Raw genomic sequence first — 21036 nt, forward strand, 5'->3', positions numbered from 1 at the left:
TATGGGCTTATTTACACCGCATATTGAAGCCCAACTCACGATGTTTATTTCCACAGAGCAGACCCACAACAGTACAACGGGCACTCATCAGGCAGCATATGTCCGAGTCCGATACAGTCAACCAATCGAACTTGCCTCCGTGTTGACCCAGCACACTAGGCGGTACACCGCTCTCCCACACCGTACGTCCCTCATCCAACGTTCCACACTCGCTCCATAAGCGGTTCCGCATCGCCGCACCCAGTCCACATAGGGCAACCAACCTTCCCCACCGACTTTACCTGTACCACCATACACCGGTCTCACGCGCCCACGCTGTCTTAGCCATCCAGCGCAGGATAGCACCCGCGGCGCACGCTACGTCTATAAATAGACCCCCACCCCCTCTCCATCGAGTTCTTTCCCCAGAGGCACCCTCAATCCCCTTTCCCCTCCTCCCTCCAGACTCTCGGAGGCGGGCGCGCGGATCTGTCGGCCGGGGCCGATCCAGTCGATTCCACCGGACAAGGCCGCCAAAAACACACTCGCTCGACGCAGCGAGCGGGGCCGGCCCTTCGTGCCGCGGGGCGCCCGGTGGCGAGGGCCGCAGCGCGCAGCGATCTGAAACCCTAGGTGGTGGTGGGCGCCGCCGCCGTGTGTAGACGCGATGGATGCGAGGTTCCCGTACTCGCCGGCCGAGGTGGCCAAGGTCGAGTTCGTGCAGTTCGGCATCCTCAGCCCCGACGAGATCGTAATACCCCTCGCCTCCCTCCCCTCCCCTCGCTGCTACTGTCATTCGAGCGGGTCGAGGGTTGAGTTGAGTGAGTGGTCAGCCTTAGTGTAGCTGGACTAGCTGTTTGCTAGTCTACCAGTACCACCCCATTTCCAGTGCCAGGAGCCCAGGATCCTAGTTCAGGACATGTTTTGGTGCAATTCGTGCCTGATTTGAGCTTCATTGCCCTATTTCCTGATTTGGTCTAGTTGAAATCGAGCAATTCTGAATCTGTAGTATAAGCGCACAACCGTACAGACCTTCATCCCTACAATCTGAGCTTCATCATCAGGGGAAAAAAACCGAAATGTATAGGTTTTGCTTCTTGATGCCTGGAACTATGCATATAAACTGCTGGAACAGTATTGTGCAGAGATGAAATGTATGGTTGAGTTTGGAACCTTAGCAGTTCTGCTTTGTTCTTGGGTTTCAAGTAATATGATGAATTAATTCATGTACTGTTGTGAATTGTGATCGACACAGCTCATGATAGACCTTGAATTTTGTTGTTGTTTGCCTTATTTTTTGGGCACATGCATGTTCTTAAGTGACGCGATCTGTTTCGTATAGTATTGTTCTGATCTGGCTGAGTTCAACTTCGGCTGAAACAGCTGTGTGTTCCATATGAACACAGCAGAAATTCCATGGTAGTTAGCAACAAGATGACGTTACTACCGAGTTTCTTTAACTGTATAATTTATTCTGCCGAATAGAAACGCTTCATTAAAACATTATTCTGGTTTGTTTGCACGTGGCGTGCGAGGAACAGGTTTCTGGGGATAGAAACTAATGACTGTTTCTTTCTTCCTGCTTTTGTAGAGACAAATGTCGGTGATTCAAATAGAACACGCAGAGACCATGGAGAGGGGCAAACCGAAGCCTGGTGGGCTCAGTGACCCTCGATTGGGGACTATCGACCGGAAAATTAAGTGCGAGACATGCATGGCAGGGATGGCAGAGTGTCCAGGCCACTTTGGGCACCTTGAGCTTGCCAAGCCGATGTTCCACATCGGATTCATTAAGACTGTGCTCTCCATCATGCGTTGTGTTTGCTTTAACTGCTCCAAGATCCTCGCGGATGAGGTACCTATGGCTCAGTTATTGATTGATGTGTATATATCTTGCTATACTGGACGGAGTTATCATTTTAAATAGAGGCATGGTAAACTGAAAATGGAGGGATTCTCACCATTCAATACATATGAAAAATACAGTTGCCCGATTTTACTCTACCTGGTGGTGTTCATTGTTAGCGCATTTTCTCACTAGCCATTAACCTCTGGAGGTATCATTCTGGCATGTAAACTGTGATTATTGTACTTTTCTTCTTTATCATCCTATGACCTAGTATATCTTCATGGTTTGTTCTGACTTGTTTGATGAACCTTATAAGGTTATATTTTGTATCCATTGCACTATTCCTATAGTAATCAGGGCGTAACCAAACACTAAGTTTTGAGTCTTTTTCATGAGTTCATGTTCAAGTGTTTACACATTTGACCACTTCATTAGATGCTTACAATGTTTAGCATTTGTGTTGCAAAACCAAATTATATTTACTTGTTAATCACCATTTATCTATTTTTGTCTTGCAGGATGAAACCAAATTTAAGCAGGCTTTAAAAATCCGGAATCCAAAGAATAGATTGAAGAGGATATATGATGCTTGCAAGAGCAAAAAAGTCTGTGCAGGTGGCGATGACCTTGATGTTCAGGAACAGGATACTGATGAGCCTATTAAGAAAAGAGGTGGCTGTGGTGCTCAGCAGCCAAATATTACAGTCGATGGCATGAAGATGGTTGCTGAGTTTAAAGCTCCAAAGAAGAAAACTGATGATCAGGATCAACTCCCTGAGCCAGTGGAACGCAAGCAAATCCTCTCAGCTGAGAGGGTATTTCTATAATCTCTAATCAATTCAGCAAGTTATGTTATTTCTTGTAATTGGTTTCTTACATGGCTTGTTTGACCAGGTCCTTAATGTTCTTAAGCGTATAAGTGATGAGGACTGTCTTCTGTTGGGCCTGAATCCCAAATATGCCCGTCCTGATTGGATGATACTTCAAGTTCTTCCTGTTCCTCCACCCCCTGTTAGACCATCTGTCATGATGGACACCTCTTCCAGAAGTGAGGTAAGCCTAATACCAATATACTTCCTATGTCCCAAAATAAATATCTTTCTAGAAATTTTCAGACAGATAAGAACGGTGGCAAAAAAAAAAACAATTATCCCCATCTCCTTCCCTTTCCCGTAGGACATCTCCTGACTTTGCTAGCTATCATTTGCATGCACCTGTGATTAGCGTTTGTATTAGGAGTCAATGTCCCATATTATTGTAGAATGCTATTTTTTTTGGGACATAATTAAAACCTCAGAAAGTTACTTATTTTGGCACGGAGGGAGTAGTTATTATGTGTCTAATTGTTGCTGCATGGATGGCGAAGTGCACCCTCATTACTCACTGATGATATTCTATTAATAAATATGTTTAAGGGCTACTACTTCAGTCCATGTGGTAAAGAAGGTATTTATTTCACAGCTTTTCACTGTGATTCTTCTTGGCCTTTGCGCTGTTTCTACAGGATGATCTGACTCATCAGTTAGCTATGATAATACGACATAATGAGAATTTGAGGAGGCAAGAGAGAAATGGTGCTCCAGCTCACATTATAACAGAGTTTGCTCAGCTGTTGCAATTTCATATTGCAACATACTTCGATAATGATCTTCCTGGCCAACCCAGGGTGAGTGGTTTAGAATGTCAATTTGCATGTATAAAATCAATAGATACCAGGACAATATTTAAGGATCCTTTTTTTTTGTTGAAATGCTCAGGCCACACAACGTTCTGGAAGGCCTATTAAATCAATTTGCAGCAGGCTGAAAGCTAAAGAAGGCAGGATTAGAGGAAACTTGATGGGCAAGCGTGTTGATTTCTCGGCCCGTACAGTTATCACACCAGATCCGAACATAAACATTGATGAATTGGGAGTACCATGGAGTATTGCTTTGAACCTGACATATCCTGAAACTGTCACTCCATATAATATTGAGAGGTGAACCAGTTTGTTCTTATTGACAAATGTTATTTAATTAGTGTGCTTTTGCTGATCATTTGCAGCTAATTCCAATGATTTCAGGTTGAAGGAACTTGTTGAATATGGGCCTCACCCTCCTCCAGGAAAGACCGGTGCAAAATATATTATCAGGGAAGATGGTCAGAGGCTTGATCTTCGGTATGTGAAGAAAAGCAGTGATCAGCATCTGGAGCTTGGTTACAAGGTAAATATCAACTTTCACTATGATTATAGCTGCTGCTGACTATAGAAGTTGCTGCTTTTGTAAAGTTTATGTTTTGACTCATTTTGGATTCTCCCAGGTGGAGAGGCATCTCAATGATGGGGATTTTGTTCTTTTCAATCGGCAACCAAGTCTTCATAAAATGTCTATCATGGGGCATCGCATCAAAATTATGCCCTACTCAACTTTCCGGTTGAACTTGTCTGTCACTTCACCATACAATGCTGACTTCGACGGTGATGAGATGAATATGCATGTCCCCCAGTCATTTGAGACCAGAGCAGAAGTTCTGGAGTTAATGATGGTGCCAAAATGCATTGTCTCTCCACAATCAAATAGGCCTGTAATGGGTATTGTCCAAGACACACTGCTTGGGTGTCGCAAAATTACTAAAAGGGACACTCTAATTGAAAAGGTTGATAAAGAGAAATTCCACCCGTCCTTTCTGATTATATGATGTTCAGTTTTGTGACTCATTTCAATTTCATTCCAGGATGTATTTATGAACATCTTGATGTGGTGGCAAGATTTCGATGGAAAGATTCCTGCACCTACCATTTTGAAACCTAGGCCTATTTGGACTGGGAAACAAGTTTTTAACTTAATTATCCCCAAGCAAATAAATTTAATTCGGTTTTCAGCATGGCATTCGGAAGAAGAAAAAGGATTTATTACTCCCGGTGATACTATGGTCAGGATAGAGAAGGGAGAGCTTCTGTCTGGCACACTTTGCAAAAAGAGTCTTGGAACAGGCTCCGGAAGTCTTATCCATGTCATTTGGTAATGATGCCTCATCTGAATTTTACTTTTTGAAAGTTGCATGACAATGATAAATATTGCCGTTTCCATTTTCTAAGCAAATCCCGTTTTAATTTGTTCTTTTCAGGGAAGAGGTTGGTCCAGATGCTGCCCGGAAGTTCTTAGGACACACACAGTGGCTTGTAAACTACTGGCTTCTTCAAAATGGTTTCAGTATTGGAATTGGGGATACTATTGCAGATGCATCCACCATGGAAACAATTAATGATACAATATCTAAAGCTAAGAATGCTGTGAAGGAGCTTATTAAAAAAGCTCATGAGAAGCAGTTGGAAGCTGAGCCAGGACGCACTATGATGGAATCATTTGAAAACAGAGTGAACCAGGTACTGATTGCTCTGTTTTTCTTTGTTTATATCATTCGGAGGAGTATTCACTATTCAGTGTTTAGGTTGAGTTGTTTTAACTTCAATAGGATCCCTTTCTGTGTAGGTTCTTAACAAAGCCCGTGATGATGCTGGTAGCAGTGCTCAGAATAGCTTGTCTGAAAGCAACAATTTGAAGGCTATGGTCACTGCAGGTTCAAAAGGCAGTTTCATTAACATTTCACAAATGACTGCTTGTGTGGGACAGCAGAATGTTGAGGGCAAGCGGATCCCTTTTGGTTTCATTGATCGGACGTTGCCACATTTCACAAAAGATGACTATGGTCCTGAAAGTCGTGGATTTGTGGAAAATTCTTACCTCCGAGGTCTGACACCGCAAGAATTTTTCTTTCACGCTATGGGTGGTAGGGAAGGTCTTATAGACACTGCTGTGAAAACCTCTGAGACTGGGTATATCCAGAGGAGACTTGTGAAAGCTATGGAGGACATCATGGTTAAATATGATGGTACTGTAAGAAATTCTCTTGGAGATGTCATCCAGTTCTTGTATGGAGAAGATGGCATGGATGCTGTTTGGATTGAATCTCAAAAATTGGACTCATTGAAGATGAAGAAGCCTGAGTTCGATAATGTATTCCGTTATGAGCTGGATGATGAGAATTGGAGACCTAACTACATGCTACCTGAACATGTTGACGATTTGAAGACCATACGTGAATTCAGAAATGTGTTCGAGGCAGAGGTTCAAAAGCTAGAAGCTGATCGGTACCAGCTTGGGTCTGAGATCACCACAACTGGTGACAATTCGTGGCCTATGCCTGTGAACCTCAAGCGACTCATCTGGAATGCTCAGAAGACATTCAAGATTGATTTTAGAAGACCTTCTGACATGCACCCGATGGAAATTGTGGAAGCGATAGATAAACTGCAAGAAAGACTTAAGGTTGTACCTGGTGATGATGCTATGAGCATTGAGGCCCAGAAGAATGCAACCTTGTTCTTTAATATCCTACTTCGTAGCACGTTTGCTAGCAAGAGGGTCTTGAAGGAATACAGGCTTACAAAGGAAGCTTTTGAATGGGTTATTGGTGAGATTGAATCGAGGTTTCTTCAGTCTTTGGTGGCCCCTGGCGAGATGATTGGATGTGTGGCTGCACAATCTATTGGAGAACCAGCAACTCAGATGACCCTGAATACCTTCCATTATGCTGGTGTCAGTGCCAAGAATGTCACCCTTGGAGTTCCCAGGTTGAGGGAGATCATTAATGTTGCCAAGAAGATAAAGACACCATCTTTGTCTGTTTACCTGAAGCCTCAGGTGAACCAGAAGAAAGAATTGGCTAAGAATGTCCAGTGTGCTTTGGAGTACACTACACTGCGTAGTGTTACCCACGCCACAGAGATATGGTATGATCCTGATCCTCTAGGGACCATCATTGAAGAGGACACAGAGTTTGTTCAGTCCTATTATGAAATGCCTGATGAGGACATTGACCCGGATAAAATTTCTCCTTGGTTGCTGCGTATTGAGCTTAACCGTGAGATGATGGTTGATAAGAAGTTGAGCATGGCTGATATTGCCGAGAAGATTAACCGTGAGTTTGATGATGATTTATCATGCATTTTCAATGATGATAATGCGGATAAGCTTATCCTCCGTATCCGCATCACAAATGATGAAGCTCCAAAAGGAGAAATACAAGATGAGTCTGCTGAGGATGATGTCTTCCTAAAAAAGATAGAGGGCAATATGTTGACAGAGATGGCGCTTCGAGGCATTCCAGATATCAACAAAGTGTTCATCAAAGAAGGGAAGGTCAATACCTTCTATCAAGATGACGGTTTCAAAGCAGCTAATGAATGGATGCTTGATACAGAAGGTGTGAATCTTTTAGCTGTCATGTGTCACGAGGATGTTGATGCTACAAGGACAACAAGTAACCATCTGATTGAAGTGATTGAGGTACTTGGAATTGAGGCTGTCCGTCGATCTCTCTTGGATGAGCTTCGGGTGGTGATATCTTTCGATGGGTCATATGTGAACTACCGGCATCTGGCCATTCTTTGTGATACAATGACATACAGAGGTCACTTGATGGCTATTACAAGGCATGGTATCAACCGCAACGACACTGGACCTCTTATGAGATGTTCCTTTGAAGAGACTGTTGACATCTTACTTGATGCTGCTGTATATGCTGAATCTGACCACCTGAGAGGTGTTACTGAAAACATAATGCTTGGTCAGCTTGCTCCTATTGGTACTGGAGGCTGTGCACTATATCTGAATGACCAGATGTTGCAGCAAGCAATTGAACTTCAACTCCCAAGCTATGTCGAAGGCCTAGACTTTGGCATGACTCCAGCACGATCACCCATCACTGGGACACCTTACCATGAAGGAATGATGTCGCCAAGTTATCTGCTGAGTCCAAACATCAGGGCTTCGCCTATTAATACAGATGCTTCGTTCTCGCCGTATGTTGGGCACATGGCATTCTCACCATTCCCTTCACCAGGTGGTTACTCCCCATCGTCAGGGGGATACAGCCCATCTTCTCCGGTTTTCACCCCAGAGAAAGGATATAGCCCTCTCTCTCCATCATATAGCCCTGCATCACCAAGCTATAGTCCCACCTCACCGTCTTACACTCCTGGCTCTCCCACCTACAGTCCAACAAGCCCGAATTACTCCCCAACCAGCCCGACGTACTCGCCTACCAGCCCATCGTACTCACCCACATCTCCGAGCTACAGCCCAACATCACCAAGCTACAGCCCTACATCACCAAGCTACAGCCCTACATCTCCTAGCTATAGTCCTACATCACCAAGCTACAGCCCCACCTCACCAGTTTATAGCCCAACCTCACCAGCATACAGCCCCACATCACCCGCTTACAGCCCCACATCGCCATCCTACAGTCCAACTTCACCATCTTATAGCCCTACATCACCTTCATACAGCCCTACGTCCCCTTCATACAGCCCTACCTCCCCCTCATACAGCCCTACCTCTCCCTCCTACAGCCCGACATCACCTGCTTACAGCCCGACATCACCAGGATACAGCCCAACGTCACCGAGCTACAGCCCTACATCTCCGAGCTACAGTCCTACATCTCCGAGCTACAATCCTTCATCAGCCAAGTACAGCCCTTCACATGCATACTCTCCAAGCAGCCCCAGGATGAGTCCATACAGCCAGACTTCTCCAAGCTACAGGTGCGCACAATTCTGTGTTGTCAAAGGGTACTCTGTCCATACATATCTGTATTGACTGTTACTGTTTCTGTTTGCGCAGTCCAACGTCACCGACTTACTCTCCTACATCACCATCATATTCACAACCAAGTCCATCGTACAGCCCAACGAGGTGAGTGCCATCCAGATCTTCATATCTTGTGGTGCGTCTCCAATTATCATGCCTACCGCCGTCTGTTTTACACATTTACCCAATCAATGCAGCCCGTTCAACACCTCTGGAGGACCCAGCCCAGACTACAGCCCGACCTCTCCAAATTACAGGCAAGTCATTCTACTGCCAGCCAAATGTATACCTGTCGTGGAGGACATGGTTTCGTGTTCTGACAAACCTTATTTTGCACAACGCAGCCCTAGCGGAAGCTACTCCCCCACTGCACCGGGCTACTCCCCGTCGTCCACAGGCCAGGGTAATGACAAGGATGATAAGAGCGCTCGTTGAAGAGGCACAGGAGAACAAGGCGCTCTAGAGCACTCGATGAAGGCACTCGGTGATGGCCACATGGGAAGATCGAGGCACTTTTTTTTCCCTTGAGTTTTTGTATGGTTGATGAACTCTGAGAGCAAACTTGTATTTTTCCGAGCTGCTAATAGCAGAAATAGTTGTTTATGTATGATACTAGAACTAAGGACTGGACTGTGCTGCGACTTGATAAGTGGTTAACCGCGTGGTCGCCCCTCAGAGAGTAACACATGTAGTAATGTTTAATGATAATATCGTGACTGTACTTGGTACTACTATGCTATGGTGTACTAGTGTATTGCATGCGCGCGTGGAGCAGAGTGATCTGCGTGTGTATAGTGTAGTGTGATGGTGATTAAATAGAAAACTTAGTTATACAGTAGATAAATGTTGTGGTATATATTGTAATGCAAATTTAAAGTGGTTAGACAGGTCATACATGCAGTTTGTTTGTGAGGTAAACAAACAACATAATATTCATTAAAAAAGGAGTTGGAGGTGGCCTCGAATAAGATGTGTTTGCTCCTATGGGACGCACCAACACACATAAAACAAGACAGCTTGTAGGAGGTTGGTCGTATGCTGGTCGTATGCACACAAAAATAGATAAATAAATGGCAATAGTATTAAAGAACAAAGATAACAGAAAGAAAATTTTCAATTTTTAGCAAATGGCAACAAACAGAGGACCACAAATACTCGGTAAACAATTGAAAAGAGGCATACAAGTAGACACAGGCAGACATGAGATGTGAGGAATACGACACCTTGATAGCTAGATAAGTGTCTCTGGACTCTGCTGCAATGTATACACAAATAATCATTACATACATCCCTACATCACAAGGACAGTCATCAGTCAGTGCAAACTGTAATAAAGTGAAACTGTATGTGACAAATGAATAGTGGACGAATCCCTGTCTTTCTTCTTTATTGCAACTGATATTTATACATGGAGAGATGCCTGAAGGCACCGACGTACAGAGGAGACACGTCTGTTGATAGTTGAGATCGTGGGCCACGTCTGTTCGTGAACAGGTGCCATATGGACCACGTCCTTTTGTTACCCCGACGATTGAAGCAATTAGGGAACTGCTTATTCATCTTAACACTCTCCCTTAAGCAGTTGTCCATCATGTACATCCCTCCTTAAAACCTGTAGGTAAAAAGGTGGTTTGCAATAATATACTGTGTAATACTCCAGAAAAACCCAGTGAGAAAAATTTGGAGAAAATCAACAGTATATGATATGTCTTTGGTGTCTCTATCGAAAAACCCTGATGGGAAAAATCAAGAGACTGACATATGCTTGAGTTGACATTGCCTCATTAAAAACCTAACATGAGAAAACATGATAGTAAAACTCGTATAGGAAAAGAGTACAATGTGATGCTAGTATTAGATTAATCAAGAGATACTCCCCCTGATGCAAGCAAATCTCTAAGTCGACGCATACCAATACCCTTAACACATATCCGAAATGTGGAATAAGGTAGCGACTTAGTGAATAAGTCTGCGAGGTTGTCACAAGACTTAGTTTGCATGACCTTAATCTCACCACTCTGTTGAAGTTGATGAGGGTAGAATAACTTGGGGGAGATATGTTTGGTAACATTACTCTTGATATAACCTTGTTGCATCTGAGCAACACAAGCAGCATTATCTTCATAGATAATGGTGGGTGATTCAATGGAATGAATCCCACATGATGATTGAATGTGATTAATCACCCTTCGAAGCCAGACACATTCACGTGAGGCTTCATACAAGGCAATAATCTCTGAATGATTAGTGGATGTTGTTACTAGAGTTTGCTTGGATGACTTCCAAGAAATAGCAGTTCCACCATTCAGAAATACAAACCCAGTTTGAGACCTTCCATTGTGGGGGTCTGAAAGATAACCAGCATCTGTGTACCCTACAAGGCTAGGATCTTGATTTCTTCCGTAGAATAGACCGAGATCTGCCGTGCCATGGAGGTATCGAAGAATATTTTTGATTCCAGTCCAATGGCGTTTGGTAGGGGATGCACTATATCTAGCAAGTAAATTTACCGCAAAGGCAATATCGGGTCTTGTATTGTTTGCTAGATACATAAGTGCTCTAATTGCACTAAGATATGGGTACTCAGGACCCAAAATTTCTTCTTCTTCGTCTCGTGGTCGAAAAGGATCCTTATCCCTTTCTAGGGTACGGACGATCATAGGAGTCTTAGATGGATATGCTTTATCCATATTGAATTTACTCAATACTTTCTGCGCATAAGCAGACTGATGAATGAGAATGACCGTGGGAAGGTGCTCAAGTTGCAAACCCAAGCAAAATTTGGTTTTACCCAAATCCTTCATCTCAAATTCTGTCTTTAAAAGATTGCGTGCCTCATCAATATCACGTTTATGGCCGATGATGTTCAAGTCATCCACATATACTGATATGATGCAGAAACCTGTAGAAGATTTCTTTATGAAGACACATGGGCAATCATCACTGTTAGAATAACCCTTATTCATAAGGAATTCCTTCAGTCGGTTGTACCACATTCTCCCTGACTGTTTTAAGCCATATAGAGATTTGGTGAGTTTGACACAAAACATGTTACGATTTTTGCCATTATTCGGTACAGGTATTCCATCAGGAACTTTCATGTATATGTCCGAATCTAGTGACCCATAAAGATATGCGGTCACGACGTCCATCAACTGCAGAAGTAGACGTTTTTGTACTGCCAATGAAATTAAATATCGGAAGGTTATTCCATTCATAACAGGAGAATATGTCTCATTGTAATCAATTCCTGGTCTCTGGGTAAACCCTTGAGCAACTAATCTCGCTTTATATCTCACAACCTCATTGTTCTCATTCCGTTTCCGGGTGAAAACCCATTTGAATCCAACAGGATATATTCTGGGAGGTGTAGGTATCACATGGGTGAATACCTTTCTTTTTGCTAGTGAGGATAATTCAGAGTTAATTGCTTCCTTCCATTTGATCCAGTCTGAGCGTTGTTGACACTCTGCCATGGATTTAGGGTCTGGGTCAGATAGAAGGTTACCAGCTATGATTGATGAGAAACATGAATTTATGACCGTATTCTTACGATCATACAATTCTCCAGAACTAGTATAATTAATGGAAATCTCCTGTACCCCATGAAAATCTTCTTGATTCACAGGAAGATTAGATACGGGGTGTTCCGATGTACCAGCAGCATCTGAATTGTGCACATGAGTGCTGGTTTGTGGATGTACAGTATCCACTTGGTGTCCATCAACCGGTGGTTGACTTTCGTTTACTGTTTTGGAGGATCGAATGTTCCTCTCTTTCCTTTGACGCTTAGTAGAAGCATTATCCTGCTTAGCAGCCCTCACCCTCTTCGGTTGAGAAGATGGTTGAATGGTTTTTCGTGGTACCTCCACTCGACTAGGCGCATTGACAGCAGGATTCAAGGATTTTGTGACACCATTATAGTCAGTAAACGCATCAGGCAGATTATTAGCAAAATGTTGCAATTCTATAATTTTCTAAACTTGAAGCTCAGATTCCTGGGTTCGAGGATCTGAGGACAGGATGGATTTGTCATCCCAATTGATTTCCTGGCATTCATTAGGATACTTGAATTCTCCCCCTAATGCCGGGAAATGGTCCTCGTTAAAGATGCAATCAGCGAAACGAGCTGTGTACAAATCCCCTGTAAGGGGCTCTAGGTATTTGATGATCGATGGGGATTGATATCCCACATAGATGCCCAATTTTCTATGAGGTCCCATAGCTGTTCGCTGAGGCGGTGATACAGGGGTGTAGACCGCACATCCAAATTTCCGCAGATGGGATATATTTGGAGGATTTCCTCGAACCAGGTGCAACGGAGATGTTGCATGATATGCAGTTGGGCGAAGTTGAATAAGATCAGCAGCGTGTAAAACTGCATGACCCCAACAGGATGTAGGTAAATTGCATTCATGAAGTAAAGGTCTTGCGATAAGTTTGATCCTCCTAATAAGAGATTCAGCTAAACCATTTTGAGTATGTACATAAGGCACAGAATGTTCAATGTGTATTCCTTAGACCATACAATAATCATTGAATGCTCTAGAAGAGAATTCAGCCGCATTATCTAGGCGGATTTTCTGGATTTGATGTTCAGGATAATGTGCTTTCAATCGAATGACTTGCGTCATGATTTTAGCAAAAGCATGGTTACGTGTAGACAGTAGGCACACGTGTGACCATCGTGTAGATGCGTCAATTAATACCATGAAGTATCTGAACGGTCCAGATAATGGTTGTATGGGTCCACAAATGTCACCTTGAATTCGTTCAAGGAACTTGAGTGGTTCAGCATGAATCTTAAGAGGAGATGGTCTTAAGATTAGCTTTCCCGTTGCACATGATGTACATATAAAATCACATGGTTTAGGGAATTTGGCAGACTTTAAATCATGACCGATGCAATTACCTGTGATTTTCTGCATCATCCCTATTCCAGGGTGACCAAGACGTGCATGCCAGGTCTTGAATGAATCTACATTCTGAAAAATCACTTTGTACGTAACATGAGGTACTGGTTTTATGTATGTGTAGTACAATCCGGATGGAAGTGAAGGTATTCTTTCCAGAACGTTAGCGCCATATTCAGAAGGTTTGGAAATGAGGAGAAATTCCTCATTATTTTATGTATGAGTAGAAATATGTAAACCACTTTTCCGAATATCTCGAAAACTCAGAAGGGTACGAGTTGAATCGGGATACAATAAAGCATCCTCGATAGTGACTTGTGTACCCATAGGGAGCGTAATAGTCGCTCGTCCAGAGCCAACTATTTTCGCATCGCGCCCAGCGATTGTCAAAATATTTCCTGACCTCTTTGTGAGAGTTTGGAAATATTTTGTTTCCCGAAGAATAGAGTTGGTGGTACCACTGTCTACAAGGCATAATTCTTCCTCCATTGGATTGACTTCCGCATAATCTATATAATCAAGAATTGCAAGAACTCAATTAATTATACATATAAGTACATACATAATTATACAGTAGAGTATGGAGTATACACACAAATACCAATGTCTAGGTACTTATTACAACACACATGTTGCACACACTCATAGACTACAGATAGATGATATCTGGTGGAGCATAAGGATCCTAGTTGAGGTCTCCAAACACATCACTCGAAGCATATTCGATGATGGCGTTGTCCAAGTCCATGTAATCGGTGTCGGTCAGAAGCGGAGGATTGGTCGTGCTTGGTTCAATTGTAGCCATGCCTGAGCAACCAGCTCCATCCTTCAAGTTAGGTGGGGTAGTGAAGTGAGCTTCATATCCCTGTCCTTCAGCATTTTTTCCCTTAAGAGATTGCTGGTACAGTTCCACTAAATGACGAGGAATGCGACACTTCTTAGTAGGATGGTTGAAGCATCCACACTTCTTACACTTCTCTTGCTTGGAAGTGGGTGTGTCTTTCCTCGGAGCCTTTGTATTTTGTTTATCCGGACGCTTGTTGTGTTTGCGCTTCTTTGAATTATCAGACTTCTTGGGATGGCTTTTGGGGCCATCCCCTTTCTTCTCATTCTTCACAGCATGATGTATTTCAGGCATAGGAGCAGCTCCAACACGACGTTGCTTATGATTTTTCATCGTAAGCTCATCATGCTTTTCTGTCTGAAGTAAATCATGTATGAGTTCAGAGTAAGTCTGATAATTGCGAGCACGGTACTGATGCTGCAGGACCCTATCAGATGGGATCATAGTTTGAAGTGTTTTTTCAATCTTATCCGCATCTGATGGTTCCTTGCCGCAGAAACGCAAGCGAGCACAGGTCTTATGAATAGCATGGTTGTAATCACCAATAGACCTATAGTCTTGCAGACGAATATGGGTCCATTCATGATTCGCCTCTGGTAAGATTACAACCTTTTGCTGCTCATATCTGTTTTTAAGAGATAACCATAATACATTTGGCTCTTCTTCCATCACATATTCTGCTTTCGGATCAGGATGGAGGTGATGTCTTATAATGTACAAAGCGTTGTACTTATAAGCATCATGTAGTGGGTCAACCCTCTCATTGGGAGGGAGTAATGCACTCAGAATATTCTTTGAGGCTAAGCTGATCTTGATATCCAACGCCCAGGTAGGATAGTTGTGACCATCAAGAGCAAGTTCTTCGAACTCGTGGGCCATGATCCTACACAAGCAACCAGAGAATTTCGTTAAGAAATCATCATGGGTGTGTTGTAATATGTGTGTTGTTCACAACATACATATATTCTTGCTCGTATTGGATTTAAGAGAAAAATCCAATTGAGATGAAAAATATGCAATATAATGCGATATTGCATAAATGAATGATAATTTAAGGTCTCAATTACAAAGTGATGCAGAGATCGAAAATTTCATTATGTAGTAAATAAAATATTCAGATGAAATTAAGTACTTGTAATAACTTAATAAGATGAATATATGAGTAGCATGAATTGCGTATGGAATTTAATAAATAAATATTCTTGCTCGTATTAAGTTTTAAATAACTTAATTGAGATGAATATTAATTATTCTATATGTTCTATCAAAAATTAATTCTGCTCGTATTAAACCACTATGGGTATAATTGAGATGAATAAATTTTTTTTTTGAGTTTGCATTTTAAGAAATGCAGAATAGAACACATGGCAATAAATATCATCTTAAAGAAGATATTTATTTGCATCATTTCCAAACAATAAAACTTTGGAGTAATTCCTGACACAAGCTGCTACTGAAAGATTTATAAACATCTTTAATCAAAGCAATCTAATTTTCTAGGATTTAGAAAAACTGAAAATAGCTAAGATAAAAATAAAAAATGGAAAACTACAGGCACATGGGCCTGCTGGTAGGCCCAGGTTAAGGCCTGCGTGGCATTTTTTTAAAGGGGTGGCAGTTAGGGTTTGAAACCCTAACTCCCCACGAGCCGCCGCCTTGGGCACAGCCAGCCGCCGGGCACCCTTGTTTCCAAACTGCAGCCGCCGGGCACCCTTGTTTCCAAACTGCAGCCGCCTTGGGCCTGTTGCTGGAGCCGCCGTGGCCGGGGAAGACCGTGCAGGTCTGGTGCTCCGCATCCGTCCGTCCGTCGCGCCGGGGACCCTCGACGAGCCGCCGCGCCGTGCCTGGCGAGCCGCCGCGCAGGCCAGGGCGCGCCGCCGCGGGCCCTGCCGAGGCCGGGCTGCGTGCTGCCGGGCGCGGGCGAGCAGCCGCGCAGCGCCGCGTGCAGCCGGAGCGGGCGAGCCGCCGCGCCGGGCCGCGTGCTGCCGCGTCGGGCGAGCCACCGCGCCGCCTGCTGCCGGGGCGGGCGAGCCGCCGCGCCGGCTGCCGGGGCCGGGCCACGCCGCTGTCGAGGCCGGGCCGCGCAGAGCGGGTGGTCGCTGCCGCGCCGCGAGCTGCACAGACCGAGCGAGCCCGTGCCGCGAGCTGCAGAGGCGGGCCGCCGCGCCGGGCGAGCGTGCTGCCGCTCCGGGCCAGTCGCCGCGCCGGGCCAGCCGCCGCGCCGGGCGAGCGTGCTGCCGCTTCAGCCGCCACGCCGGGCGAGCCGCGTGCTGCCGGGGCGCGCCAGGGAGCCGCCCGCGGCGCGTGCACCCGAGGCCGGGCGAGCCCGTTTAGAGAAGACGACGAGGCGGTGAGCGCGAGCGCTCACAGACATCGTCATCGTCGGACGGTCTCGCTGTTGCCGACCACGACCCCGGCGCGAGTGGCCGTGGAGAGAGGTGGTGCGCCAGCCGACGTACCACCCTGTTGCCGCTCGGGCTCAAGAGCGTCGACGGTGAGACCGTTCCGGATGGGCCGTCATCGGGAGTCGGGGTAGGCAGTCGCTGCTGCACCCCGTCGCCGAGGACTAAGGCGATCCTCTCATCGTCGGAGGAGGAAGAGGTGGCGTCGACGGCAACCGTCGCAGTAGACGTGGATGCGATCTGGCCGACGGGGCGACCACGAGGGCCGGTTGATTTCCGCGCAGTCAGCCGTGTCCGAGCACGAGGGCGCGCTGGAGAGGTGACTTGAACGAGCAGTCCGCTCGATCTAACAGCGGGGGTGGCAGTGTCTGCATCCGCTGGAGGAGCACGCAGTTGGCGAGCAGGACACGGCCCCCATCCATGGAGGGGGCAGTACCGCATCGGACGGAGCGGCTGCTGGGTCTCGGACTCACGCAACCGCTCTGCAACCCGCTCCAGCGAAGGCGATGGAGGACACACCCATCGGTCTTGGCGTGGCGCTGGCGGTTGCTGCGGCGGTGCAGCAGGTGCCGTAGCGTTGCTGGGACCTGCGCCAGGATCACCACCGGTCCGGCGGACGCGCTCAGGGTCAAGTGTGGCCCGGGTGTCCTTCTTGCTGCGCTTCTTGGCATGGTGGCGACCATGTCGATGCGCAGCACGTAGAAGACGACGTGCGACAAAGTCAGCGCCTCGCCGGCGACGATGGCCACCGTTCAAAAACCGAGGGATGAAGGTAAGAAGGGCAACAGAAAGATCTTTGTAGATCATTGCGTACCCGACTGTTTTTCTTTTCTTTTGATGAAGAACTTCTTGCCTCCGCTGTTCTTGTTTTGGCCTTTGCTCTCTTTTGTAAAAGCAAGTGCTGATGACGTGTAATAAAGTGAAACTGTATGTGACAAATGAATAGTGGACGAATCCCTGTCTTTCTTCTTTATTGCAACTGATATTTATACATGGAGAGATGCCTGAAGGCACCGACGTACAGAGGAGACACGTCTGTTGATAGTTGAGATCGTGGGCCACGTCTATTCGTGAACAGGTGCCATATGGACCACGTCCTTTTGTTACCCCGACGACTGAAGCAATTAGGGAACTGCTTATTCATCTTAACACAAACAAAAAAAGTAAGAAAACAACCTACCATTTATAGAACACAAACGTAATACTCCCTGGACCAAATTATAGTTAGCTTTGTCTTACTTTAATTTTTTTTATCTTTGATGAAATGTATAGGAGAATGCACCAAACCAACAACATCGACAACATCAAATTAGTTTTATTAAACTCTTTGATAATGCATTTATTTGAACCTGTAGATGCTAATACATTTTCCTAATAACTTGGTCAGTTTTAGAAGATTGATTTAGGACAAAAAATAAAGTGTCATGTAATTTATTGCAGAAAAAATGTGCCATGTATTTACAACGGAGGGAATAACATCTATGCATATAGTCACGCTTCAAGACAATTAAGAATAATAGAATCATAGAACATAATTGAATAATATTGTGTGTTGTTTAAAAATATCCCTTTTTGTCTCATGCCAAAGGACAAGCTCAAAACCAGCCTAAATCTCTTGTGGTTAACTATGTCGCTATCTATGGGAGTTTTATCCACATGCGTTTCTTCTATATGCACAGAGGTTGTCTTACACATGCGGGTGTTGAGTTTTTTTTACTAAATTGAATACTATTTCAACAATGTGAGAGCGATGCAAACATAAAGCAGGATCAAAAGAACCATTTAGAGCCAACATACTTGGCCGCTAGAATCGTCTCTCTGCTTATTTTGGCACGACGAAAAGGTCGACGACACAGGACCTATCATTTCCTCAAGGGTCGTCTGCCAGCTTTGTTGTAGTTCGCTGACAGGCAGGATCACACCCTGCAAATCCAAACCAAAAATGGACAAAATGCAGGTGGGGGAGAAAGGAGAAAGATGAGATTAATTTGGGACCTGGACCCAGGCGCGCTGGAAGTGGATGTCGGAGAGCATCTGCGTGGCGGAGCAACCCTCAAAGCATGGCGCCTCGCTGCAGCCGGCGAGATGGGAGCCAAAGATCTTCAGCGCAGACACCTTCTACTATGGCCCTCCCTCGTCCGCTACCATGTGCCCCATTCCATGGACGATGAGTGTCTCCAATCTCCGGCGTGCCACCACTCCCATTGTCTGTTGTGCTCCGACTGCGGCTGTGACGACACCTTCTGCTTTGGCCATCTCACCTCAACGTCCTTGCGTCCCACTCCACCGTGTACCTATCCCGCTCCTCAATTCATCCAATCCCGCCTCGAGCCGGCCATGCACCGGCGCGCCGCCACCGCCGTGCCCAGGGAGTTGGAGGAGGGTGGATTAAATGTTCAAGCATCTGCTCGCCTCCACGAGCTGGGCGAGGCAGGGAGCTCGAGGGCGCAGGGTTGGTACGGGCGGGGCGGGGAGCTAGGGGCGGAGGGTTGGTGCGAGCAGGGCAGGGAGTTGTTGGCGGAGGGTTGGTGCGGGCGGCAGAAGAAGGGGCCGGCCCCGTACGAGGGATGGGTCGCGGCCTCCCGAGCGAGGGCGAGAGAAGCATCGAGAAGGTTCTAGGGCAAGACTGTGGAGGGGGAGTGCTCAACGAGGGGTGGAGGCCAGTGCCCCGTTGATTAGAAATCGAACGTGTCAGAACACTCTGGGCGACGTGGACATCGCGAGAGAGCTCGGTTTGAACCGGCTTTCATATATAGGAAATACCATGACTAGTTTTCTCGTTGGATGGTAATTGACTAGTTTTCTCGTTGGATGGTAATCTACGGGCTAGTTGGGAGTCACAAAATCGGAAAAATAGGAGGGGATTGTGAGGGCAAAAATCTTCTTATTCAATTTTGAATAAGAAAGGGAATTTTTCCCCTCCAATCCTTTCCGGTATTTTAGCTCCCAAACTAAGGTACGAAAACAAACAGAATTCTGGTCGGGGATTAATTCACTCACGTTTTTTTATTTTCAAATTTTATTTCAGAAATGGGACTAGGGGACGAAGACTTGAATGGAACAAATCCATTAAGGATTAGAACCGAAAACATAGCCGCATTGAGCTTAAAATTATACTAATATTACGATCAATTGAACAACTCATCTAACAAATATATATATATATATATATATATATATATATATATATATATATATATATATATATATATATATATATATATATATAATATGTATGGCTATCAAATAAAATAATTAATTATAAATAAATTTGTTATGATATGACATGTCCTCCTATGATTTATTCATTATATTATCTGAAACATAATATTATGTGCAATTAGAAAAATGCTATCCCAACTTAAACCCGGAAAAAGCGAAAATGGTCGGAAAAAACAGTATTCCTTGTCATATATTTTAATAGTCACAAAAACCTCTAAATAAAAGGTAAAAATAGTATTCGTTTAGGGTCGGAAAAGTGAAAACAAAAGGCAAAAAAGATAATATTAATGAATTTATACAATATTTAATGTATATAACGAGCAATAAAATGGGACGGAGGGAGGTTGCATTGCATGAGAGTGACTCGGGCATTCTTCTCTGACCGATGCGGGCGTAAAACAAACATCACAAGTGTACTACAAACGATAGCTTACGTTACTACCGTGGGTCACGTTTTTGTTGTTGGATTAGATGGCTTCGCGTACGTGGAAGAATCTGGACGCAAAGCAAGACGCGCGGCAGTAGTATCCTATGTTTCTGCGTGGGCGGCGACTGTACACAGAAATAGCTGTAGAAATCCAACACGCGCGCTGTGGCGGCCCCAAGGAAGCAAGGATGTCCAGTCCAGTACAGCCACTACACTAGGTCGTTGACCTCTCGTGGATTCCCCTGTGTCTGTCTGCTCATTTCATGGGGGTCGCAAGGCAAGCTAGCTAGCACGGCAACGCCACGAAACGGCACCGGCCGGGGTGTTTCGTTTCGATGTGAATCACTCAAAGCCTCTCTTTATCTATCTCTCTCTCTCCCAGCCGCCGAGAAATTCACATCGCATCACGTCAGACGAAGAAAAGAGAGGACCAAAAAAAAGAAAAGAAAAAAAAAAGAAAGTAGCGGCGTGTTCGTGTAGAATATGCATGCAACAAGTAAGCCAGCTTTTGCCTTTTGGAAATAACGCACAACACAATTTGGACACACTGTCCGATTGTCGTAGGTACATAGTAGAGTAGACAGTCTCTCTGCAATAATGATTGACTGGCTCGACCGTGTTCCATGAGAGAGAGAGAGAGAGAGAGAGAGAGGAAAAAAGAAAAGAAAACAGTGCACAAGCATGATCGGCGTGCAGTCTCGGTGCTCTGCTGCTATGAAGCTTCGTAACAACACTAACGAACGAGAGCGATGTGGCAGTAGC

The 21036-nt window shown here is 45.0% G+C and overlaps 2 protein-coding genes across 2 annotated transcripts; both read left to right on the forward strand.

Moving 5' to 3' along the window:
• The first annotated feature begins 387 nt into the window (after window positions 1-387).
• Window positions 388-9225, forward strand: LOC541967 (DNA-directed RNA polymerase II subunit 1). Its single transcript, NM_001305817.1, has 14 exons — window positions 388-730; window positions 1571-1834; window positions 2347-2643; window positions 2723-2881; window positions 3333-3494; window positions 3586-3806; window positions 3891-4032; window positions 4130-4465; window positions 4544-4830; window positions 4937-5195; window positions 5302-8420; window positions 8500-8571; window positions 8664-8723; window positions 8811-9225. Exons 1-14 carry the CDS (start codon window positions 647-649, stop codon window positions 8899-8901), a joined length of 5553 nt encoding a protein of 1850 aa, NP_001292746.1. The 5' UTR covers window positions 388-646; the 3' UTR covers window positions 8902-9225.
• An 8928-nt stretch (window positions 9226-18153) lies between these two features.
• On the forward strand, window positions 18154-19380 carry LOC118473561 (uncharacterized). The gene has a single exon (XM_035963402.1). The coding sequence runs from the start codon at window positions 18603-18605 to the stop codon at window positions 19242-19244; it is 642 nt and encodes a 213-aa protein (XP_035819295.1). The 5' UTR covers window positions 18154-18602; the 3' UTR covers window positions 19245-19380.
• Window positions 19381-21036: the final 1656 nt, after the last annotated feature.

The sequence above is a fragment of the Zea mays genome, chromosome 10 (genome assembly GCF_902167145.1).
Source record: "Zea mays cultivar B73 chromosome 10, Zm-B73-REFERENCE-NAM-5.0, whole genome shotgun sequence".
NCBI lineage: Eukaryota > Viridiplantae > Streptophyta > Magnoliopsida > Poales > Poaceae > Zea > Zea mays.

Bases quoted from the DNA above. Each gene is read 5' to 3' on its own strand.
- LOC541967 (NM_001305817.1), top strand. From the start codon at position 647: ATGGATGCGAGGTTCCCGTACTCGCCGGCCGAGGTGGCCAAGGTCGAG. The intron at 2,644-2,722 runs GTATTTCTATAA...TTGTTTGACCAG, and splicing joins AAATCCTCTCAGCTGAGAGG to GTCCTTAATGTTCTTAAGCG. The intron at 2,882-3,332 runs GTAAGCCTAATA...CTGTTTCTACAG, and splicing joins ACACCTCTTCCAGAAGTGAG to GATGATCTGACTCATCAGTT.
- LOC118473561 (XM_035963402.1), top strand. From the start codon at position 18,603: ATGAGATTAATTTGGGACCTGGACCCAGGCGCGCTGGAAGTGGATGTC.